This window comes from Vulpes vulpes, chromosome 3, assembly GCF_048418805.1.
Source record: "Vulpes vulpes isolate BD-2025 chromosome 3, VulVul3, whole genome shotgun sequence".
In the NCBI taxonomy this organism is placed as follows: Eukaryota; Metazoa; Chordata; class Mammalia; order Carnivora; family Canidae; genus Vulpes; species Vulpes vulpes.
Window position 1 is genome coordinate 75,360,914 of NC_132782.1, and position 21,028 is coordinate 75,381,941.

Below are 21,028 nucleotides of genomic sequence, written 5' to 3' on the forward strand. Positions count from 1 at the left end.
ATTTTTTTTTTAAATTTTTATTTATTTATGATAGTCACACAGAGAAAGAGAGAGGCAGAGACACAGGCAGAGGGAGAAGCAGGCTCCATGCACCGGGAGCCCGACGGATTCGATCCCGGGTCTCCAGGATCGCGCCCTGGGCCAAAGGCAGGCACCAAACTGCTGCGCCACCCAGGGATCCCTCTCTCAAAGATTTAGTTGGCCACATGTACAGTTGTTATTGGTACCACCCTTGGGGCAAAGCAAGGAGAGATAAAGAGCAAAGGGGAAAAAGGATATTACTTGGCACTCTGGACGACCAAGATTGTCTTTGTAGCTACACTTGCTGATAGGGGCTCCCTAGGGAGCTGCCGTTGAGCTGCAAATTTCATCCAGATTTCTGGGTCTCAGGGGCCCCTTTCCCCAATCTTCTGGCTGGAAAGATGGGATTTCTCTTGGAGTTTTAGCTGCTTGTTGGAGCTACTGCCATAGCTCTCCTGTGGCCTGAGAATCCGTGCTGTGAGAGAAAAAAGAAAGCAAACATCTATCCCCCACACTAACTAGTTCTTCAAGTTTTATTTTAGTTTCCAGTCCACCTACCTTTGTATACTTTTCACAGTCCTCAGGTTATTCCTTTTGTATTTAGTCCTAGGGGCTTTTTGTTATTATAATAAGCAGAAAGATTGGCTTTTAGGGATTTATTTCTTATCTACAACACAAGTCCTGATAGTTTTTTAAGGCCTCTTCTCACTATGTGTCTGGTCTGGTGTACATGTATACCCCTGGCTACCATTCGAGAAACTCAAAAATGGGGCATCTGGCTAGCTCAGTCAGTAGAGCATGAGATTCTTGATTTGGGGGTCATGGGAGCAGACCCCATGTTGGGCATAGAGTTTAAATTTAAAAAGAAAAAAGAAAGGAAGAAAAGAAAAGAAACCCACAAATGAGAATTTTCTTGCAAGCCTATTCATGATTGGCCATAATCTATGTAAATTTAAACCAGATTGTAATATTTGGAGAAGTTTCTTTTTTCCATGTGTGATTCTAAATTGAGGATTTGTATATTCCTTTGTGACTTGTTGGTGCCTATTTTTCATTAACTGGTTGACTTCTAGGACAGATCTGTGCCAGGGTTTTTACATAGGTTAGTGACTGCCAGAAGCAAAAGCTGCAGGCAGTCGTGTTCTACAGACAACCAGTAGAGGGGGCTGGCAGGCTGCTTTTTCTGTAGATGGGGCCTGGCTCCTCCTCTGAGGCAGAGAGAACCATTGCAGCTCATTGACTTTCATTGACCTCAGTACCTATGATCCAGGGGCTGCTTACCATTATACCAGACCTGGACCATCTTTGTGCTAGCCAGTGTGATATAAGACAGGAATATATATAATATAAATAAACATATATATAAATATATATGAATAAACATTTATATTAGAAACTGCTGAAGTGCTCATTAATCCTTGTATCTGCATATCCCCAAGAGAGTTTTTCTCTACCATCCTCTCAGGGAGAGGAGATTCAAGATAATAGCCCTTAAAGGGTCTAGTTCTCATGGTACAAACTGGAACTCTATTATAATTTGCTTAAGTACCTCCACTGCTAGAATCCTTGAGGGTATAATAGAAACCATGTTTTATTTTACTCCATAGCTTTATTCAGCAAAATGGTAGTGTTGAAACTCAACTCAAAGTCACTTTAACACTAAGTCCTATGTTAATTTTCTGTAGTCTATTATATTTTTCTATAGTTTATTTTCTCAAAGCATTTGGTTCTTTAATCATTTTTGCTTGAAGCATTTAGTTCTTAAGAATTGCAGTCTGGCTTACAGCCCCAGGTCTTATCCTGATACCTGTTCCCTAAGATGTGCAGACAGCTATGTCTGCCAGAATAGAAGGACTTGTCTTTGAGACCCAGCTTAGGTAGGTTTGTAAATAACTTTGAGTCCTAAAGGGACTCTTCTGTACACAGATTACTCTTGGGGTTTGGCATCATATTTGGGATATATACTTCTAGGGCCAGCAAAGCCCAGAGGAAATGGATGAGTTGTCAGATTTCACTAGTATCTGGATTATGGGTAGTCTCTCTGCTCTGGGAGCATGGACTCTTGCCCCAGGTCTCCCCAGTGTTCTGCAGTTGTCTCTTCTTTGCACTTTTCTTGAAAGTCAGTCCTGCCCTAGCTCTTTCTTTGACTTATCCTCCAGCTTTGTCTGTTTGAGAGATACAAAGATGAATACAGTGTAAGTGCTATGGTAGGAGGGACATGGTAGAGAGACACTAAAGTGTTGGAATTTGAGTATATTATTTTGTCTCTGGGAGGTGACACTGGGTTTTAATATAAAGGAAGAGTCAGCCAGGTGCAGGTCAGTTAGTTCTTCAAAGCAGAAAGAACATGATGTGCAAAGGCACAGAATCAAGAAGTAGTCTGATGCTTTTCTGTGCAATGTTTAGTTTCATTTAATCGGGATATGAGTGCTTAGGGAAAGCAAAGGCATATGAACCTAGAGGATTGGAAATATCAGATTGGATTCTGGAGACTAAGGAATTCAAGTTCATACCAAAATCCTGGTAGAAGATTACAAGCAGGATAATGAGGCAGCCAGATTTTTATCTTTTTTTTTTCTTTTTTAAATTATTTTTTTTAATTTTTATTTATTTATGATAGTCATAGAGAGAGAGAGAGGCAGAGACACAGGCAGAGGGAGAAGCAGGCTCCATGCACCGGGAGCCTGATGTGGGATTCGATCCCGGGTCTCCAGGATCGTGCCCTGGGCCAAAGGCAGGCGCCAAACCGCTGCGCCACCCAGGGATCCCCAGATTTTTATCTTTTAAAAGTACTTTATTGGGGATCCCTGGATGGCTCAGCGGTTTAGTGCCTGCCTTTGGCCCAGGGTGTGGTCCTAGAGTCCCGGGATCGAGTCCCACATCAGGCTACCTGCATGGAGCCTGTTTCTCCCTCTGCCTGTGTCTTTGCCTCTCTCTCTCTCTCTCTCTCTCTCTCTGCCTCTCTCTCTTTCTCTCTCTCTCTCTCATGAATAAATTAAAAAATAAAAATAAATAAAAGTACTTTATTTCAGGTACCTCTGAGAATAGAGGTCATTGTCCTCTAACCAAGAAAAATTGTGGCTTATAGAAATGGTGAGAAGGGGATGGATATCTTGAAAGAAATAATCTGAGATGCCTGGGTACCTCAGCAGTTGAGCGCCTGCCTTTGGCCCGGAGTGTGACCCTGGAGTCCCGAGATTGAGTACCACCTCAGGCTTCCTACATGGAGCCTGCTTCTTACCCTGCCTGTGTCTCTGCCTCTCTCTCTCTCTCTCTCTATTGTCTCTCATGAATAAATAAATAACATCTTAAAAGAAAAAAAAAAAACTAGAAAGAGATGAAGGACTCATCAGATAAGAGAATCATTAAAGAATGCTGTGTAGAAGCCATAAAGAAAAAAAAAAAAAAAAGAAGCCATAAAGGTAGATAGTCTTAAGGAGAGAATGATCAACAATGTCAGATATCACAGAGACAGGTAAAAGAAGACAGGGAAGCATCCACTAGAGTTGTCTGTGTGGAGGCATAGAGCCCTCTGGCAAGAACAGTTTTAGTGATCAGTTGGGGCACGAGCTAAAGTGTAATGAGTTGAAAAATGAAAAGGATGAAAGTAGGGACAATAAAAACAGGCTTAGTTATGAAGTGAGGGGAATGTGTATAACCTGTGGACCCTCAAACCAGAGCCTGCAGTCAGTGTGGGTCTGTGATTTTGCTCCTGCAGTGCTCAGCTCCTTGAATGTCGGAGCAGAGAACTTGCTTGTTTGGTTTGACTCCAAGTCAGCTTTTTCATGGAGCAGCTGTGAGTGTTTTTGTTGCTAGTTGACTTACAAGATCCTTTTGTGTAACTATAGGAACATTTCCAGCAGTTCAGAACCTAGCTTGATAATGACCAGTCGATGAACTGGATTCCATTGCTTTGATTGATTTGAGCAGAGATGCTCATTTATTTAGCTCTACTTTTTCTCTGTTCCTGCTCTCTTTCTGTTCTTTATTCTGTTGGGTAATGACGGTCAAAATAAATAATTTTATTTAGAATGCGGTTCATATTTTTCAGCTCAGTTGGGTTTTTTTTTTTTTTTCAGTTGGGTTTTTAAAACTTTGGGGGCATCTGTGTGGTTCAGTCAGTTAAGCATCTGACTTTGGCTCGGGTCATGATCTCAGGGTCCTGGGATTGAGCCCAGTGTTGTGGGGCTCCTCACTCAGTGGGGAGTCTGCTTCTCCCTCTCCCTCTGCCCTTCTGCCCTGCCCCCTGCTTGTGCTCCTGTGCTCTTTTCTCTCTCAAACAAAAACTACTTGCTGGTTTTATTCTTGGTCCCATCATAACCTCTCAGATGGTAACTTCACTTCTGCTTAACTGAGAAAATTATCCAAAATGAGCTTTTTCCTTTCAGATCCCCTCAAATATGGTTTCTCCCCCACATTGCTGTGGCCTCTGTGGAATATGAGCCCCTTTGCTGAAACTTTGGACTTTTGTTTTTCTGAGGGTCTTTTTCCCTTTCTCCCCTTCAATTATACTCTTTCCTCGTGCTTATTTCCTTAACTGGCAGACATGCTCCAGGGTCCCTCCAGAACCTCCCCTCCTCAGGCTGTAGTTGCTCCTTGCCTTCTCTTTTCCTTCAAGAGATTATTTTGGTCTGTGATGCTGAGAGGAACCAGACCCATAACTACTGTGAACAGCAAAGGTCAGTATCAAACACAGATCTGTCCTGTGCAGCCTTGTGGGAATCCAGTCCACCTGCAGATCTTGTGACTTCTCAGGCTCCTTCTGTACTGATGCTCCCTCCGTCTGCCTACTCAGAGCTCTTATTGGAGCTTTGTGCAGCCTTGGGCAGCCACAGTCGCTACCACGTCAGCTGCTTTTCCTGGCACCTCACTGTATCTTCCCAGGGCCCAGACTGTGGCTTTTGGCCCTTTAGAGTCCATAATCCCTATGGCTTTGATCCACTTGGTCCCACCTGTCCACCTGGTTCAACAGTGCTGGTGGAAGGTGGGTATTTTGCAGGTAGGAGGTTCAGAGCTGGGGCCGCTGCTGGCAGCATTCCTCCTCCACATCCAGGATTCCTTCCCAGTGCTGCTCAGCTTGGAGCCTCACAGGGAGCCAGTGTCCTCAGAACTCAGTGAAAGGGAAACCTCTTCGTGGGTGGCTTAGATGGTGACTCCAGCATCTGGTGAGGAAGTAGGCCACCAGTGTGCTGGGAAGGACATCAGGTACCTTTGGCACTATCACAGTTCAGCTGCTTTAGTCCTGTTAGCCTCTCATTTCACTTCAGACACGTGTTGTGGTGTCTTTCCGGTGCTGAAACTTTTGGACACTTTTCAGATTTAATAAGAAACTACATTATAGGGGCACCTGGGTAGCTCAGTCGGTCAAGTATCTACTTCGGGCTTGGTCATGATCTCAGGGTCTTAGGATTGAGTTCTGCACTGGGCTCCCTGCTCAGAGGGGAATCTGCTCCCTCTCCCTCTGCTCCTCCCTCATTCATGCTTGCTCTCTCTCCCACTCACTCACTCTCTCAAATAAAAATCTTTAAAAAAAAAAAAAATAGAAACCATATTACAGTAGCAGAATCTCCCTGAAGCATTTTGGTGTAGGGGAGGTAGCCATTCATAAAATAAAGTAGACAAAGCAGCCCTAAGGATCGTCCTTAAATTCCTCTGGAATTATACTGTACCATACTGGTCTTTAGTCTCCTTTAAGTCTTTGATTTATAGTATATGTCATAAATGAAACACTTCAGTTGTCTGACTTTGCTTTTCTATCCTTTGCCCCATATCCATCCTCAAACCTTGTCTTCCATTCCCTCCTGCCAGTCCCTGTTGAAACAGAGTTGCAGGCCAGAGACCAATCAGACTAATAACCTCCTCCTCTCCTTGGACATCTCCCCTTGTGCTTTTAACTTGTCTTTTTAACAAGAATCTTCTGAAACCCGTTCTGTGCCCCAAGCACAGACCCCATTACTTCAGCTTTCACACCTGCCTCTTATACCCTCCTCTCACAGGTTTTTTTCATCACACATGAACCAAACCTAAATTTGCTTTAATGCCAGAAAAACTGAGGTTCATCCAGACAAAGAACATCAATACAAACTGTACTGAAAACGAGTTTGTTTAAAATCTGGGGCGGTGAGGAGGATGTCTTTCAAAAGCCTGATAACTTTAGAGCCAAATTTCAGAGGGGAATTTTCTTTCTTTTTTTTTTTTTTTTTTTTAAAGATTTTATTTATTATTTATTCTTGAGAGATAGAAGGAGAGACAGAGCCAGAGACACAGGCAGAGACAGAGCCAGAGACACAGGCAGAGGGAGAAGCAGGCTCCATGCACCGGGAGCCCGACGTGGGATTCGATCCCGGGTCTCCAGGATCGCGCCCTGGGCCAAAGGCAGGCGCCAAACCGCTGCGCCACCCAGGGATCCCAGAGGGGAATTTTCTGATCAAAATTTGGTTGCCATTTGTTGTCAACCTGCCTGCCACAGCCATTCATGTCTCCCAAGAATTCCTAAGCTGGGTTAATGGAGTCATATTGTGAATGCCTCACTTCCAAGTGACTTGAGTCCAGTGAAATCTCATTAGAGTTAAGAATGTTTGGAGATCCTTAATACCTTGATTTTTGTTTTCAGAAATTGGGTTTTATTTTATGTTATAATTTCAGTTCATCTAAATGTGTTGTGTACATGTGATGTTTGGTTATACCATTGATTATTATGGAGATTCTGTGTTGTAGGTTTCTCTTTGCACTGTGGCACACTTTTTTTTTTTTTTTTTTTTTTTTTGGTGACACACTTTGCTGATGAATTTTTTAATTCTCAAAATGTAGAATAAAGATTGTTTTGAAAATTTTAAAAAAGTGGTAACACTGCATTACCAAAGGGAAAAAAAAGATTATTTTCTCTACAGTTAATCCTCAGTCCCTACAGTCCAGTTGTGACCATCACTGTTGTTCCACCAAACTATTGCACAGGCCACCAGTGCCCTCTTTGTTGGCAGATCTGGTTACTTCTATACTGTCAGTCTGCTTTCCCCTCTTCAGCATGTGATGTTGTTGCTCCTGCCCTTTTCCCAGAGCTTTTCCTCCCTTGGTTTCCCTAACATCACTCTCTCAGGTCTCAGGTTTTCTTTGCCTCTCTTTCTTCCTCCTTTGCCACCTTCTCTCCCAGACCCTTAACTGGAGATGTTTTATGGTGCCCTGTCTTGTGTCTCCACTTACTCTGTAGTTGGTCTCTGGACTGTGATATCCACTCCCATGGTTTTGTATCACTCCTTGCTAGTACATCCAGCTCTGGTCTTTTTCTTTAGTTCTAGACCACACTAGAACTAGAACTAGATGAATGGCTGAACAGAGACCTCTTCATTGTCCCAAAAGCACCACAAACTCATCAGATTTCAAGTAATAGATTTTTCCCAAACAGACTAAAAACCTGACACTAAACCCTGACTCTTCTCTTCTCCCTGTCCCCACCCAACCAAGGCTGTTGTCAGGTCCTGTTACCTATACCTGAGGTTGACCTTTCACATGTCCAGCCTCTCATTGCCAGCCCTGCTGCTACCCAGGTTCACGGCCTTGTTTTTTCTCACCTCAGCATATCACTCCGTTCCTTGGTTACTTTCCAGTGTACACAGAGTCACATCCAGCCTTTTGTTAGTTGGAGCCCTGTGTGGTCTTGTCCTAAGGACTCAGCTTCATGTCTCACAGCCTTTTATGCAGCCATTTCCTAAAACTCCATAATTTTTGTTCTTGCAGTTTACTTATGCTGTTCCTGCCCTGACTGTCCATTGCTCCCATTGTTTTGTCTAGAAAACTCTTCAGGGCCCAGTGCAAAGGTTTCCTCCTCAGTGAAGTCATCTTTGAGTCTAGAGTAAATGTTTGCAGCATTATGAAGAAGGAGTAGAACTTCACTACAAGTGCCTTACTAATGACTTCCATTTATGGAGAAATTGCTGTGACAGTCATCATTTTGAATACCGAATACTAGAAGCAGATGGTTAAGAACATGAGCGTTGATGACTGAGTCCCAACTCTCCATTTACTAGCTGTGTAACCCTTGGGCAAGTTATTTACCATCTCAGCATCGATTAAGTCTGAGGGTTCAATGTGCTTGCCATATGGGAAGAAGCAATAAATGGTAGCTGCTGGCACTATAAACAGAAAGATGTTCATCCCTCCTTAACCCCCTGATGAAATATTAAGTTCTATTATGATTGCTGTTATACAGATGGCGAGACCGAGGCAGAGGGAGGCTGGCTAATATGCTGTTTCTCCAAAGGCGGCTGTGGGCCTGTGGCTCAGTCATCTGTTTATTTCAGAATGTCTTTAAAGTTCAATAAATATTTACTGAGTTGATCCGAAAGATGAATCTGGAGCTTCTGGGTCAGATTGAGAGGGAAACTTAGAAATTGTCACCTGCACAGGGGTAGTAACTGAAGCTGTTCTTTTTTCTCCTTCAAGAGTCCACACATTCTCCCTCCGCCTGTGTCTCTGCCTCTCTCTCTCTCTCTGTGACTATCATAAATAAATAAAAAATTAAAAAAAAAAAAATTAAAAAAAAAAAAGAGTCCACACATTTCAACCACTCCTTTAGAAATGAGCTAGATATTACCTTGTGACAGGTGATAATTATTATCTTCAACAGTTACTTACATGTTTGTTAAAATTTCTTGTATTTGTCTTCTTTCCCCAACTGGCTTGTAAACTTTGTGGGCAGAGGACTGTGCCTTATACTTCTGTGCATTAACCCCTACCCCCCTCTAGTCCTGGTTTTTGTTTCTGATATAACAAGTCAAAATCTGACATTTAATATTAATCTCAAAAAGGAATTCTCTGCCATTTCTAAGTGATACCAACCAACCAAGATTATTTTATTAATCTTTTGGATTAAGAAAATGTTATTTTCTTCATATTTTCCAGATAAAATTGATTAAAACTGCACCTCTTCTATTTGTTACATTTCTTTTAATCCATACATCAGTTGTTTTTTTTATTCTAATACACATTTGTACCCTCTCAAGAGTCTCTGATGTGGGCTCTTTGATTCTCATTCTCCCTTTTATAGTTGAAGAAACTGAGGGCCACTTTCCAAGCAGTTTTCCCATTTGTTATCTGACACCGTGTTCTCTGAACAGCTTGGTCAAGACTCAAGATTCTGAAGGGAATAAGAGTTTTAAATGCTTTTGTACTTTCATTTGACAGAGCTGAGAAGCTTCAGCTGCTGAATCACAGGCCTATGACTGCTGTTGAGATCCAGCTGGTGAGTGAAGGAGGCCCGAATATGAGGGGAGTGGTTTCTGGGTCTGAGAGGGAGAAAGGGTGATGAAGGCTGGAACTGCCATTTCCTGAAAAGACTGCCCGCCTGCCCCATTTTATAAGTGAAAGGAGACCTCACCAATTGGATCCTAGTTAGTATGGACTTAATGAAAGTAGACTGGGGAAATTTTGTTCCTTCCTTAGGGTTTGGGCCTGCATCGCAGCACTCTTTGTCTCCCCTGATGTCCCACCCTATCCTGGTCATTGCTTTCCTGTAGGGGTTATTGCCAACCAGATGTTGCAGAAAAACAAGAGACTCACCATGACTCTGGCAGAATTTCTCCTCCCTGACTCCCACCCTTCAACCCTGTTCTTCCTGTTTCTGTTCTTGGTTCACGGAGCACAAGTGTACTTCCCCACATGCTCTTTCTGTCAGCCTCCTGGCCCAGTCTCTCAAGCCAGAAACCTGGAAGTCATTCTCTTCTTTGATCTCACATGCACTTAGTCCCCAGGTTCTGTTGCTTGTGTCTTCCCCTGTTCTCTCTCCTCTCCCTGTCACACTGTGTTAATTTCTGTCTTTTCTCAGTGCAGCTCTCGTGGTTGTCCTCTCATCATCCCTGCCTCAGGCTGGCCCCTCCAGTCCACCTTCTGCACCGCTGTCAGAGTTCACTTTCTCAGACCACAAACTTGATCATCTTGTTTCCCTGCATATGACCATTCCATGGATCCTCATCACTTGCACAGTCTACACAGCAGTCACAGTATAAAGCTTTAGAATTGTGCAAGACAGCCAGAGTAAAAGCTATACATGGTCTAAGGAGAATGTGAAGCTGAGGCCCAGTGAGAAAATCTGTGTGGTTACTGTGTTGGTGTCCTGGGAACACCGTGAAGCTCTAAATACCAGGCAGGCCATTTAATTGTCAATAAAAAAAAAACTGATTAGAGAATTAACAAAATGAGAAAAAAGGAGTTTGCAAAGTCAGTTTTAGAAGTACATATCCTTTGTCAAATTTCTCTCAGAAAGTGTGGAAGAAAGCAGCCAAAAATACTTATGATGTTTAGAGTTTCTTTAAAAAGAACCTTTGTAAAAGGTTCATGGAGGGACGTCTGGGTGGCTCAGTGGTTGAGCATCTGCCTTCGGCTCAGGTCATGATCCCGGAGTTCCGGGATCAAGTCCCGCATCAAACTCCCCACAGGGAGCCTGCCTCTCCCTCTGTCTGTGTCTCTGCCTCTCTATCTCTCTCATGAATAAATAAATAAAAACCTTAAAAAATAATAATAAATAAATAAAAGGGTCATGGGGCATTTAATTTTTGACTAAAACTTTTATTGTCCTCCTAATGTTTTCCTGTCCTTCAAAATGCACCCAAAATTAAATTAGAAAAATTCCTTCCATAAAGGGTGACTTTCTGGGGGAACTGGCCTTTGGGGTAAATAGAGATTCCTTTTTTTTTTTTTTTTTTTTTGGTATCCTTATTCTGATGCATTCAACTGTGCAGGAGATTCATCTTAGAAAAAAAAACAGCAAGAAACTAATCCATGTCCATCTGGGTTAAAAATCACATGTTAGCTCCTCCAACTTTAATCAGCAACATATGTTATTCATGGCTTAATGACAGATGGAGAGAGGAGATGAAGATTAGCATGATCTCATCCCAGAGCCTGTAGAAAGCTCTATCATTACTTGGTATGATTAGCTGCTATTAAGAGTGCCTGCTGTATGCCATGGGCTTCGTAGGCGTCACCTTTAATGCCCTCACCATAGTCTTGGCTAGTGAGTGGCAAATTGGGTCTGTCTGACTCAGCACCTTACTTTCTCCTCCAAGCCATGTGCTTTTGCATAGTAAGAAGAAAGAAGTGTGTGGTGTCCCCTCAGACTGTCCATTCCTTTCTCCTTTTCACAGGTAGGTAGTAGGTCTTGATAAATACAGTATGTTGTTTCTCAGCAGTTGGACCATGTTATAGTCAGATTTTCCCCAGCCTGGGATTTGGCTACAAAGGATAGCAAATCCCAGTGACAATATCTCTTCTCATAAGAGAGGGATCAGAAATGAGGTTTTCACAAAGGGTGTGAAGTACAGAAGACTTGAGAATATCCTTACATTAACCTTACAACCATTATTCTCCCTGTGTCCAAAGTATTTCCAGCATCCAGCATTTGTATTCAGTTTTGGGGGGTAAAGCTACTTTTGGTTACACCTCAGCCATGGTTTGTGGTAAGCCTCAGATCCACAGGAGCCTGCCCCCCACTTCTGTGATTCTGTCCCCGTCCTGCCACTGTCCTCAACAGTACTGCCATATACGCCTGTTGGAAGTTAGTGATTATAAATGTCTTAGATTGTATCATCTTATGGCTTACAAAACACTGTAATATGTGTTCTTATTTGGTCCTTAACTGTGGATGTTACATTCATTTTACGTTAGAGAAAATTGAAATTTACAGAGGTTAAGTGAACTGTTCTGGGTCAAATAGCTAGAAGTGTCCATAGTTATTAGGTTCAAGTTGTTCTGGCAATGTAGGAAGTTGGCCTTGGCAGCTCAGAATGAGAGACACCATTTTTGGAGTATAGCAGCCCATTTGACAGTTCCTAGGAATTGATAACGGTCTTGGTATATGATAAAAATTTAGCGTTGACTCATCTGCAAATACTTTGGATTTTTACATCTCATTCACCCTTCTGTTCCAAACAACTTGAAACCTTGGGTGTTTGAGAACGTTGAGGTGGTGCTTTGTGTCTCTTTGGGCTCAGTTTCTTCTGTGTTGGGAAGAAAAGGTGAGGAGTAATACAGTTAGTATCATTTTATCTTAGAGACCCAAGAGGTATTAGTGAGTTTTTGGTTTCTGAGTTTCTTTTTTGTATAAATGTGTTTTCATTTTGCTTAATGAGGTTTAGGTTTTTTTTCCTGTGACTGGGAATCTTGGTTTGAAAAGGAAAGTTTCTGTTCTTCAGCCCTATTGCCTATCAGCTGACACCTGATCATCATTGCATCTGCCACACGCAGTGATCAGGATGCAAGAAGGTGGTCTGTTCAAGTCTTCTCTATTTGGTTTTCTAAAAATGAGGCCTCTGAGAAGTCATATAACTCTAGTCTGCCTCTCTGAGAGAGGAAAGGATAGAGCCATGGTGTTCTAGAAAGAGCTGGAATCCAAAGGCAAAGACTTTTCCCTACTTGCTGTAAGACCCAGATCAGGTTTTCTTTACAATGCTGAGCCTACACTTACTCATCTATAAATTGTCCTGACTTCCACATGCTTGAGAAGCTCTGGTGGCAGTGATTCTGGGAAAGCCCCTGCACAAATACTGGTGGGAAGTTGTCAGTGTTCTAAGACTAGTCTAAATCTCCTTTCCTGCTTCCCCTGAGTCAGGAAGCAGTTCATAATCAACTGCACATGGCAATTTATAAATTTGGAGACATTCCTCTCTCAAATGGAGATCATCTTTTCTTAGGGTTAAATAATCAAATTGGATATACCCCTTTCCAACTCCTTCATATTTTGGAGACAGTCTCTGTTAAATTACTTCCTTTTACACACTGTAATTTTGCATGTCTGGTTTTATTTATTTATTTTTTTAAGATTTTATTTATTTATTAGTGAGAGAGAGAGAGGCAGAGACATAGGCAGAGGGAGAAGCAGGTACCTTGCAGGGAGCCCGATGTGGGACTCAATCCCGTGACTCCAGGATTATGCCCTGGGCCAAAGGCAGATGCTCATCCACTGAGCCACCCAGGTGTCCCAGCATGTCTGGTTTTAAAAATGGGTTTTTGAGGATTATTTCTTGTTCAGTAGAGGTTATACTTTATGGAGCTTTTGAATCTTTAGGAAATGGTCGTTTTATTTCACAGCATGATGAGAATTAGCCCTGTTGGTTCACTCAGGGTCTTCTCCACCCTAGAACACTCAGGATGATTCTCTGGTTGTAGAAACATTTTTGTACCCTAGATGAATGAAGAGACTGATGTTTTGCCAGGAGTTCGTGATGTGATCTTAGACACATCACCTGACTTGATTAGCTTCTGTAAAGGGAGGCAGTCAGACCAAAACCCTCTTCAGGGTTCGAAGTCTAGCCTGTTATCCTGTTTTATTTAAATCTGCTGGGATTTCTTTCTGGAACTCCTCTTGGTCCTAGTCACCAGATCTCAGAGGTTGCTGTGGGAAATGCCACAGAACAGAACCCTGGACACCTTTAGCTGTTTATGATAGGTGGCTGGTGCCCCTAAGTGAACATGGGTAAGTAATTTGACTGCCTGTATATTGCTCTTAAAAACATTGTTGACTATATTTGTATTCGTTAATATATTCGAGAACTAGAGGTACAGCTAAGAAAACTGGCTCATAATTGTGGATTATCAGTGTGTAGATTTCCAGGACACATCAAACTGGGCTTTAAGTGGATCTAATTTAGTGAGGCAGCAGGGGATTGTTTCCCAGCCGTCACTCTTGCTTCACATTCCCAGGAGGTAATCAAGGCCACATGGTGTGTGTTTGATTGTAGGTGTCAGTGTTGGGCAGGCCCAACTTGAGGTGCTCGTTCTGTCTTTTGCCAGGATTGTTGTGAGGGCTAAAAGAAATAACAGATAGGAAGTGCTATGTGCACTTGGACATGTGAGCTCCCTAAAGAGCTGTTAGTGGCAGTGGAAGTGGGGATGAGAAAAAAATAAAAAATTGGCACACAGTGGGCAATTGTCAGATGGGTTGTTGATATAGTTTATAAGTTACAGTTGTGTTTGTTGTGAACTACAAAAGTATATAAAATGCTATTTCACTCCCCAGAAGTGAGTTTTCTTTGCATACAAAGCATATTCAAGTGTGCATGGGTATAGAACCATTGAGGTTTTCTATTTATTTGAAGAAAAATGCTAACCTGCAACTTGCTTTTTGCCCTGACCCATTTGGAACAGTTGCATAGGAATTGGAGCTGGCTTCTCCCTCCCTCAGAGCCAGGGTGGAGAGAACACAGAGACCTGAGGAGGCTCTGGAGCTAGCGTGCCAGAGGCCAGTGGACTAGAAACAGCATGGGTGGGGAGGGCAGCCTGGACACCGCCTGTTGGCTCATCTGTAACCCTTGGAGGTTTTCTTCTGCAGATGGTTGAAGAGAGTGAAGAACGGCTCACAGAGGAGCAAATCGAAGCCCTCCTCCATACCGTCACGAGCATTCTGCCTGCGGGACCAGAGGCTGAACAGAAGAAAAACACGAATGACATGACAGTGGATGAAGAGGACCCAGCATAGAAGAGCACAGCCAGCCAGCTGCCTCGTGAAGGTGAAAAGCCCAGCAGCCATTTCCCAGACATCCAGATGATTTTTCATTTGGTTTTACCCTTTATCCCAATAGGCCTGATTTCATGGTTGGTCAGATAAATCACAAAAATAAGCTAAGAAGAAGTACATGTGCCTCTGGGAGATGAAACCTGGTGAAGACAGGCTGTCAGGGCAGAGAGGAGGACAGAGTCAAAGAGGACAATGTGCAACCCTCTGTGGTAAAAATATTTCTGTGGCCTTTGCCATAGTTGTGGGCAGGGCCCTGTGCACAGCTGGTAAAATGCTTGCGTTGCCTTTGATGGGCTATGTCCTAATTAGTTTCATCTGCTTCCCTAGGAGCTTCCCAAGCAGGGGCGCTGAGCATTGTTGGGGTGAGAGCTGAGTTAGAAGAATCCAGTTAGATGGCCTGAAACTCCCAGAGTAGCAAAAAGTTGCTCTAGGTTAGAATGAGCCACTGAACTTGGCTTACCTTAGAGGAATCTTCTCCTCCAGCACATCAAAGATAAGAGAAGACTGGCCTGTCCAGCCTTCCTCAGGTCTGAAGGCTCTTTTCCTCTCCTGGCAGGGGTGTTGTTTCCCAGCTCACTATTTATTCTTCAGTGTTAGGGCACCAGCCCATTCTAGTTGAAAAACCACTGCAGACCGACTGAGTGACAGTGACAAAGAAGTACAGCGTTGGCTGCCTTACCACCGACAGGAGCCCCGGGTACACACTGCCTCTTGAGGCCAGGTGAGCCTCACTTGAGCCTCACTTGCACAGTGGACAGATTGCATCTTTTGAAAGGGCACAGATAGGGACAGAATATGAAGAACTAGAGGTTGACTAATAAGAATTTGAATTTGTTGGCTATTGCAAGGTTACATCAGTTTTTCAATTTAAAATATTAGGATAGGGGGGATCCCTGGGTGGCTCAGTGGTTTCGCGCCTGCCTTTGGCCCAGGGCGCAATCATGGAGTCCCAGGATCAAGTTCCGCGTTGGGCTCCCACCATGGAGCCTGCTTCTCCCTCTGCCTGTGTCTCTGCCTCTCTCTCTCTCTCTCTCTCTCTCTCATAAATAAATAAAAATAAATCTTTTTTAAAAAAAATAAATAAGTAAAATATTAGGCTAATGATCATGTGAAGAGTTTGTTGATATTGAGGTTTTGGAGAGTTCAGTAGCTCCAGACTTGTGGTTGCCTTAGGTCCTAGGAGTACTGCTGAAAGCGAATTTCCCACATTTGCCCTGCTCCCCATTTGGGGAAGAAAATACAGACATTAACTTTCCAAATCGGCACTCATTTTGTTGTGAGATTACATACTTTCAGTGCTGCTATTTAATTGGATTATTTCCCACCCCCTTGCAATTCCCAGATTATTTCAACCTCCCCACTACCCCTGCCAATTGCAGTTAGGTCATTCTTAACCTTATCATTTGAGGATCAGGCAAAACTGGAATTTGCAGGGCATTTGTTTTAAAATCTCTCTTCCTTATTGGGAGTTTTACCAAGAACTGCTGATTTGTCAGGATGTCATCTGGGTACCTGTGTCACTGTTTTATTTTAACCTTCAGTGTATTCTGTGCATTTTCTTAATGGATTAATCTAGTTAATAATAAATTGTTTCCAAGTGACCACCAACTTTTGGTATTTTTATAAATCCTTGAAGAGTGGGATGCCTGGGTGGCTCAGCGTTCGAGCATCTGCCTTTGGCCCAGGGCACAATCCCAGGATCCTGTGTTCGAGTCCTCACAGGGAGCCTGCTTCTCCCTCTGTGTGTGTTTCTGCCTCTCTCTCTCTGTCTCTCCTGAATAAATAAATAAATCTTTTTTAAAAAAAACCTTGAGGACTTTGTTTTGCCATGGATAGAAAGAAATAAAATCTGACTTAAAAGTTAAAATGTGTGGATTATTTATTTTTTTATAGATTTATTTTTATTTATTTATGATAGACATAGAGAGAGGCAGAGACACAGGCAGAGGGAGAAGCAGGCTCCATGCCAGGAGCCCGATGCAGGACTCGATCCCGGGACTCCAGGATCGTGCCCTGGGCCAAAGGCAGGCGCGAAACCGCTGAGCCACCCAGGGATCCCCGTGTGGATTATTTATTAAAAAAAGAAGTTGAGGGCAGCCCCGGTGGTTCAGTGGTTTAGCACCCCCTTCAGACCAGGGTGGGCAGGATCCTGGAGACCCGGGATTGAGTCCTACATCAGGCTCCCTGCATGGAGCCTGCTTCTCCCTCTGCCTGTGTCGCTGCGCGGGCTCTCTCTCTCTCTCTCTCTCTCTCTCTCTCTCTCTGTCTCTCATGAATAAATAATTTTTTTTAAAAGTTGAATCTATTTAGTGTCATCTATTTTTCAATTGCAAGAAAATTTTAAGCTTCTGTATTTGGGACCTTAATTTAACTTCAGTTTCTGATAATGGCAGGTTCTGGAAGGCTAATTAACCTTTATAGGAAACAAATAGAATATAATATTGGGAAACTTAACCCATATCACATCTGGGAAGAAGAGCTGGGGAGCCTAGAAGTCTTACTTTTCATTTTATATCCTTCTACGTGGTTTTAGTTCTTGACCATGTGACTATTGTATTCTTTAAAAAGAAAAAAAAGTACATCCATATGCTTGTTCTTGGCCTCTGTGAATGTTACTGAATGTGTACTTGACAGTTGAATTATGTCCCACACAGAGGCTAACATCCATTGTAGTCACTGTAGGAAAGGCAGCTCTACAGGGACCTGGGGCAGGCATGTGAGGAAGGCAGACTAATGCCAGTGTCTAGCTCAGTGACTAGCTGGATATATTTTTAGGTCAACCAGTCTTCCTTTGTTCCAGATTTTCCTAAGCTCTCAGTTCACCTTTTTTTCCCAAGCTTTAAATTTTCTTTAGGGGAAAGCCTTAGTTTTTGACACAGGAAGATTTTCTTAGTTATCTTTCAAGAAGATACTACAGAGCTCTTTAAAAATTGACCCTTAGTTAGAGATTTATCCACATATTTTTTCCTTGCCCCCTTTTGCTTAAATGTTACAGTGTGAGGGAGCCGGGTGGTTCAGTTGGTTAAGCATCAGACTCTTGATTTTGGCTCAGATCATGACCTCAGAGTTGGGAGATCAAGCCCTACGTTGGGCTCCGTGTTCAATGGGGAGTCTATTTGAAATTGTGGCTCTCCCTCTGTCCCTCCCTCCACATGGCTTGCTCTAAATAAATAAGTAAATAAAATCTTTTTAAAAGTTTACAGTATGACCCACTGCCACCTCAGAAGACTTCCCGTTTCTTCAGGACTTGTTCATAAAATGATGCCATTTCACTAATTAATCATTGTGTGCCAGCTTTCAAAAGCTTATGCCCTAGTAGTTACATTAATGCTCCATCATAATATTTGCTAAATCATTTTCTCCCCTGAAGTGAATTTAACACGCATGTAAATAGATCGTTTCTTGATAAACTGTAAAACATCACATACTCTGAAAAGAATCATCAACCGTAATTACACAACAACGAATGAGATAAGAAGTAAAACTGCTTAAGATCCTTCTGTGTAGTTTTTAAATTAAGATACAATTTATATACCATAAAATTTGCCCTTTTATTGCAAGGTTATACAAACATCACTTCTAATTCCAGAATTCTTTTCATTCCAAAAAGAAGCCCCATACCCACTAGCAGTCATTCTTCATTAACATTTCCCCACAGGCCCTTGGCAGCCACTAATCTAGTTTCTACTTTACGTATTTGCCTATTCTGGTCATTTCGTATAAATTGAACCATACAATATGTGGCCATTTGTATCTGACTTCTTTCATTCAGCATATTTTTAAGGTTCAGATATGTTGTACCTTTGCTTTTTATGGTTGAATAATAGTTCATTGAATAGATATACCACTTTTGTTTATTCATTCATCAGTTGGTGGACATTAGGGGTGTGTTCATAACTGGCTCTTTATAGATATGCTTTTGAGAACATCCATGTACAAAATTTTTGTGACTTACGTTCTCCTTTCTCCTGCGTATAAGTGGAGTTGTTACATCATGTGATAATTCTGTTTAGCTGTTTGATGAACTGCCAAACTGTTTTCCATATCATGTTTCTACCAGCAGTGCATAATGGAATCCAGTCTCTCTCTTGTCCCTCTTATGAATATAGCCATCTTAGTGGTTGTGAAGTGCTATCTCATTGTGGTTTTGCTTCGTAATTCCCTAATGGCTATTAAAGTTGAACATCTTTGCATGTCCTTATTGGCCATTTTTGTATGTTCTTTAAAGAAATGCCTATTGAAATCCTTTGCATTGGGCAGCCCGGGTGGCCCAGCAGTTTAGGGCCACCTTCAGCCCAGGGCCTGATCCTGGAGACCCAGGATCGAGTCCCACATTGGGCTCCCTACATGGAGCCTGCTTCTCCTGCCTGTGTCTCTGCCTGCCTTTCTCTTTTCTCTCTCTCTCTCTCTCTCATGAATAAATAAAATCTTTTTAAAAAAAATCCTTTAAAAAAAAATAAATAAAAAAAAAATAAAAAAATCCTTTGCATTTAAAAAACAGACTTTTCTCAAGGATTTTTAGGTTTACAGAGGAATTGAGCAGAAAGTATAGGGAATTCCTATATGGGCCGTTGCTCCCACCCCCAAGAGTTTCTGTTGTTATTAACATCTTACATTAATGTAGTGTATTCATTACAATTGATGAACCAGCATTGATAAACTTTTACTACGTAAAATTCATAGTTTACATTAGGGTTCGCTCTTTGTGTTGTACGTTAGAAAGTGCAGTAATGCATACATAAAATGAATTTTGACAAATATGTGTATTCCACCATTATACTATCATCAGAATATTTTCCATGCCCTGAGAACACCCTGTGCTCCATCCGTTACATCCCCTCCCTTCCCCTGAGTCCCTTAAAACCACTGGTATTTTTACTGTCTCCAGTTTTGCCTTTTTCAGAATGTCATATAGTTGGATTTTAGAGCATATGGTCTTTACAAATTGGATTTTTCACTTAGCAATACGCATTGAAGATTATTCCATGTCATTCAATGGCATGATAGCTCATTTCTTTTTAGTATTTAATAATATTCCATTGTCTAGATGTACCTGTTTATCCATTTGCCTATTGAAGGTCACCTTAATTTCTTCCAGATTTTGGTAATTATCAAAAAAGGCCACTGTAAACATTTGTGTACACACCTGTGTGGTCAAGTTTTCAGCTCATTTTGGTAAATACCAAGGAGCAAAATACCTGGGTCATAGAGTAAGAGTATATTTAGTTTTGTAAGAAATGGCCAGATCGTCTTAAAGTGACTATACCATTTAGCAGCAATGAATCAGAGTTCCTTTTGTTCTGTGTCCTCATCAGAATTTGGTGGTGTCAGTATTTTAGATTTTGGCCGTTCTAATAGGTATGTAGTGGTATCGTGTTGTTTTTTGTTGTTGTTTTAAAGATTTATGTATTTATTCATAAGAGACACAGAGAGGCAGAGATGCAGGCAGAGGGAGAAGCAGACTCCCTGCGGGGAGCCCAATGTGGGACTCTATCCCGGATCCTGGGATCACTCCCTGAGCTGAAGGCAGACTATCAGCCGCTGAGCCACCAAGGTGTCCCAGTGTTGTGTTGCTTTAATTGCAATTCCAAGACATAAAATATTCATGTTTTTATATGCTTATTTGACATCTGTATATCTTTATTAATGTCGAGATCTCTTGCCTATTTTTTAATTAGGTTATTTTCTTTTTGTTGAGATTTAAGTGGTTTTTAAAATTTATTCTGGATACTAGACCAAATCAAAAATAAGTGTTTTGCAAGTATTTTCTCCTTGTCCATGGTTTGTCTTTTTATTCTCTTAACAGTTTTTTACAGAACAAAAAATTTTTAATTTTAATGAAGTCCAACCTGTCCATTTTTTCTTTCATGGATCATGGTTTTAATATTATACCTAAAAAGTCATTGTGAAGGCTAGATTATCATGGTGAAGTTACATAGATTTTCTCTTATGTTATCTTTTGGAGTTTTATAACATTATATTTCACATTTAGATCTGATTCATTTTGAGTGATTTTTTGCAAAAAATGTAAGATCTGTATCTACAATTTCTTTTTGCATGTCAATATCCAGTTGCTCCAACACCCTTTGTTGAAAAGACTGTCCTTTCTCCATCCAGTTGCTTTTGATCCCTTGTCAAAGATCAGTCGACTCTCTTTGTATGGGTATTTCTGGGCTCTCTTATGTTCCGTTCTGTCTGTGTACTTTCACCAATATCACACTGTCTTGATTACTGTATTAAGTTTTGAAGTCATGTAGTGTTGGTCCCCTTGTTCTTCTCCTTTGCCCATTTCTAATTGTTTGTCTTTGTTGTTGAATTGCAAGATTTCTTTATATATTCTGGGTACTAAACCCTTAACAGATACATATTTTCTTTCATTTTTTGGTGTTTTTTTTTTTTTTTTTTTTTTTTTTTACTTTCTTGATGGTATCTTTGAAGCACATAAGTTTTTAATTTTGATGAAATCCAGCATATCTTTTTTTCCTTTGGTTCCTTCTGGTT

At 41.7% G+C, this 21,028-nt stretch overlaps 1 protein-coding gene and 1 pseudogene across 8 annotated transcripts in view; both read left to right on the forward strand.

The window, feature by feature from the left end:
- CRCP (CGRP receptor component) overlaps window positions 1–21,028 on the forward strand; it is a 70,251-nt gene that overhangs the window by 21,362 nt on the left and 27,861 nt on the right. For 5 of the 8 annotated variants that reach the window (XM_072752762.1, XM_072752761.1, XM_072752760.1 and 2 more), the window contains 2 exons: window positions 9,202–9,259; window positions 14,342–14,519. In XM_072752762.1, coding sequence (XP_072608863.1) covers window positions 9,202–9,259; window positions 14,342–14,488 — 205 coding nt within the window. In that variant the 3' untranslated portion in view covers window positions 14,489–14,519. Of the gene's footprint in view, window positions 1–9,201; window positions 9,260–14,341; window positions 16,395–21,028 lie in introns of those variants that run through there. The other 3 variants (XM_026017488.2, XM_026017491.2, XM_026017489.2) reach the window with 1 other exon arrangement.
- On the forward strand, window positions 4,453–5,231 carry LOC112934107 (DAZ-associated protein 2 pseudogene; annotated as a pseudogene).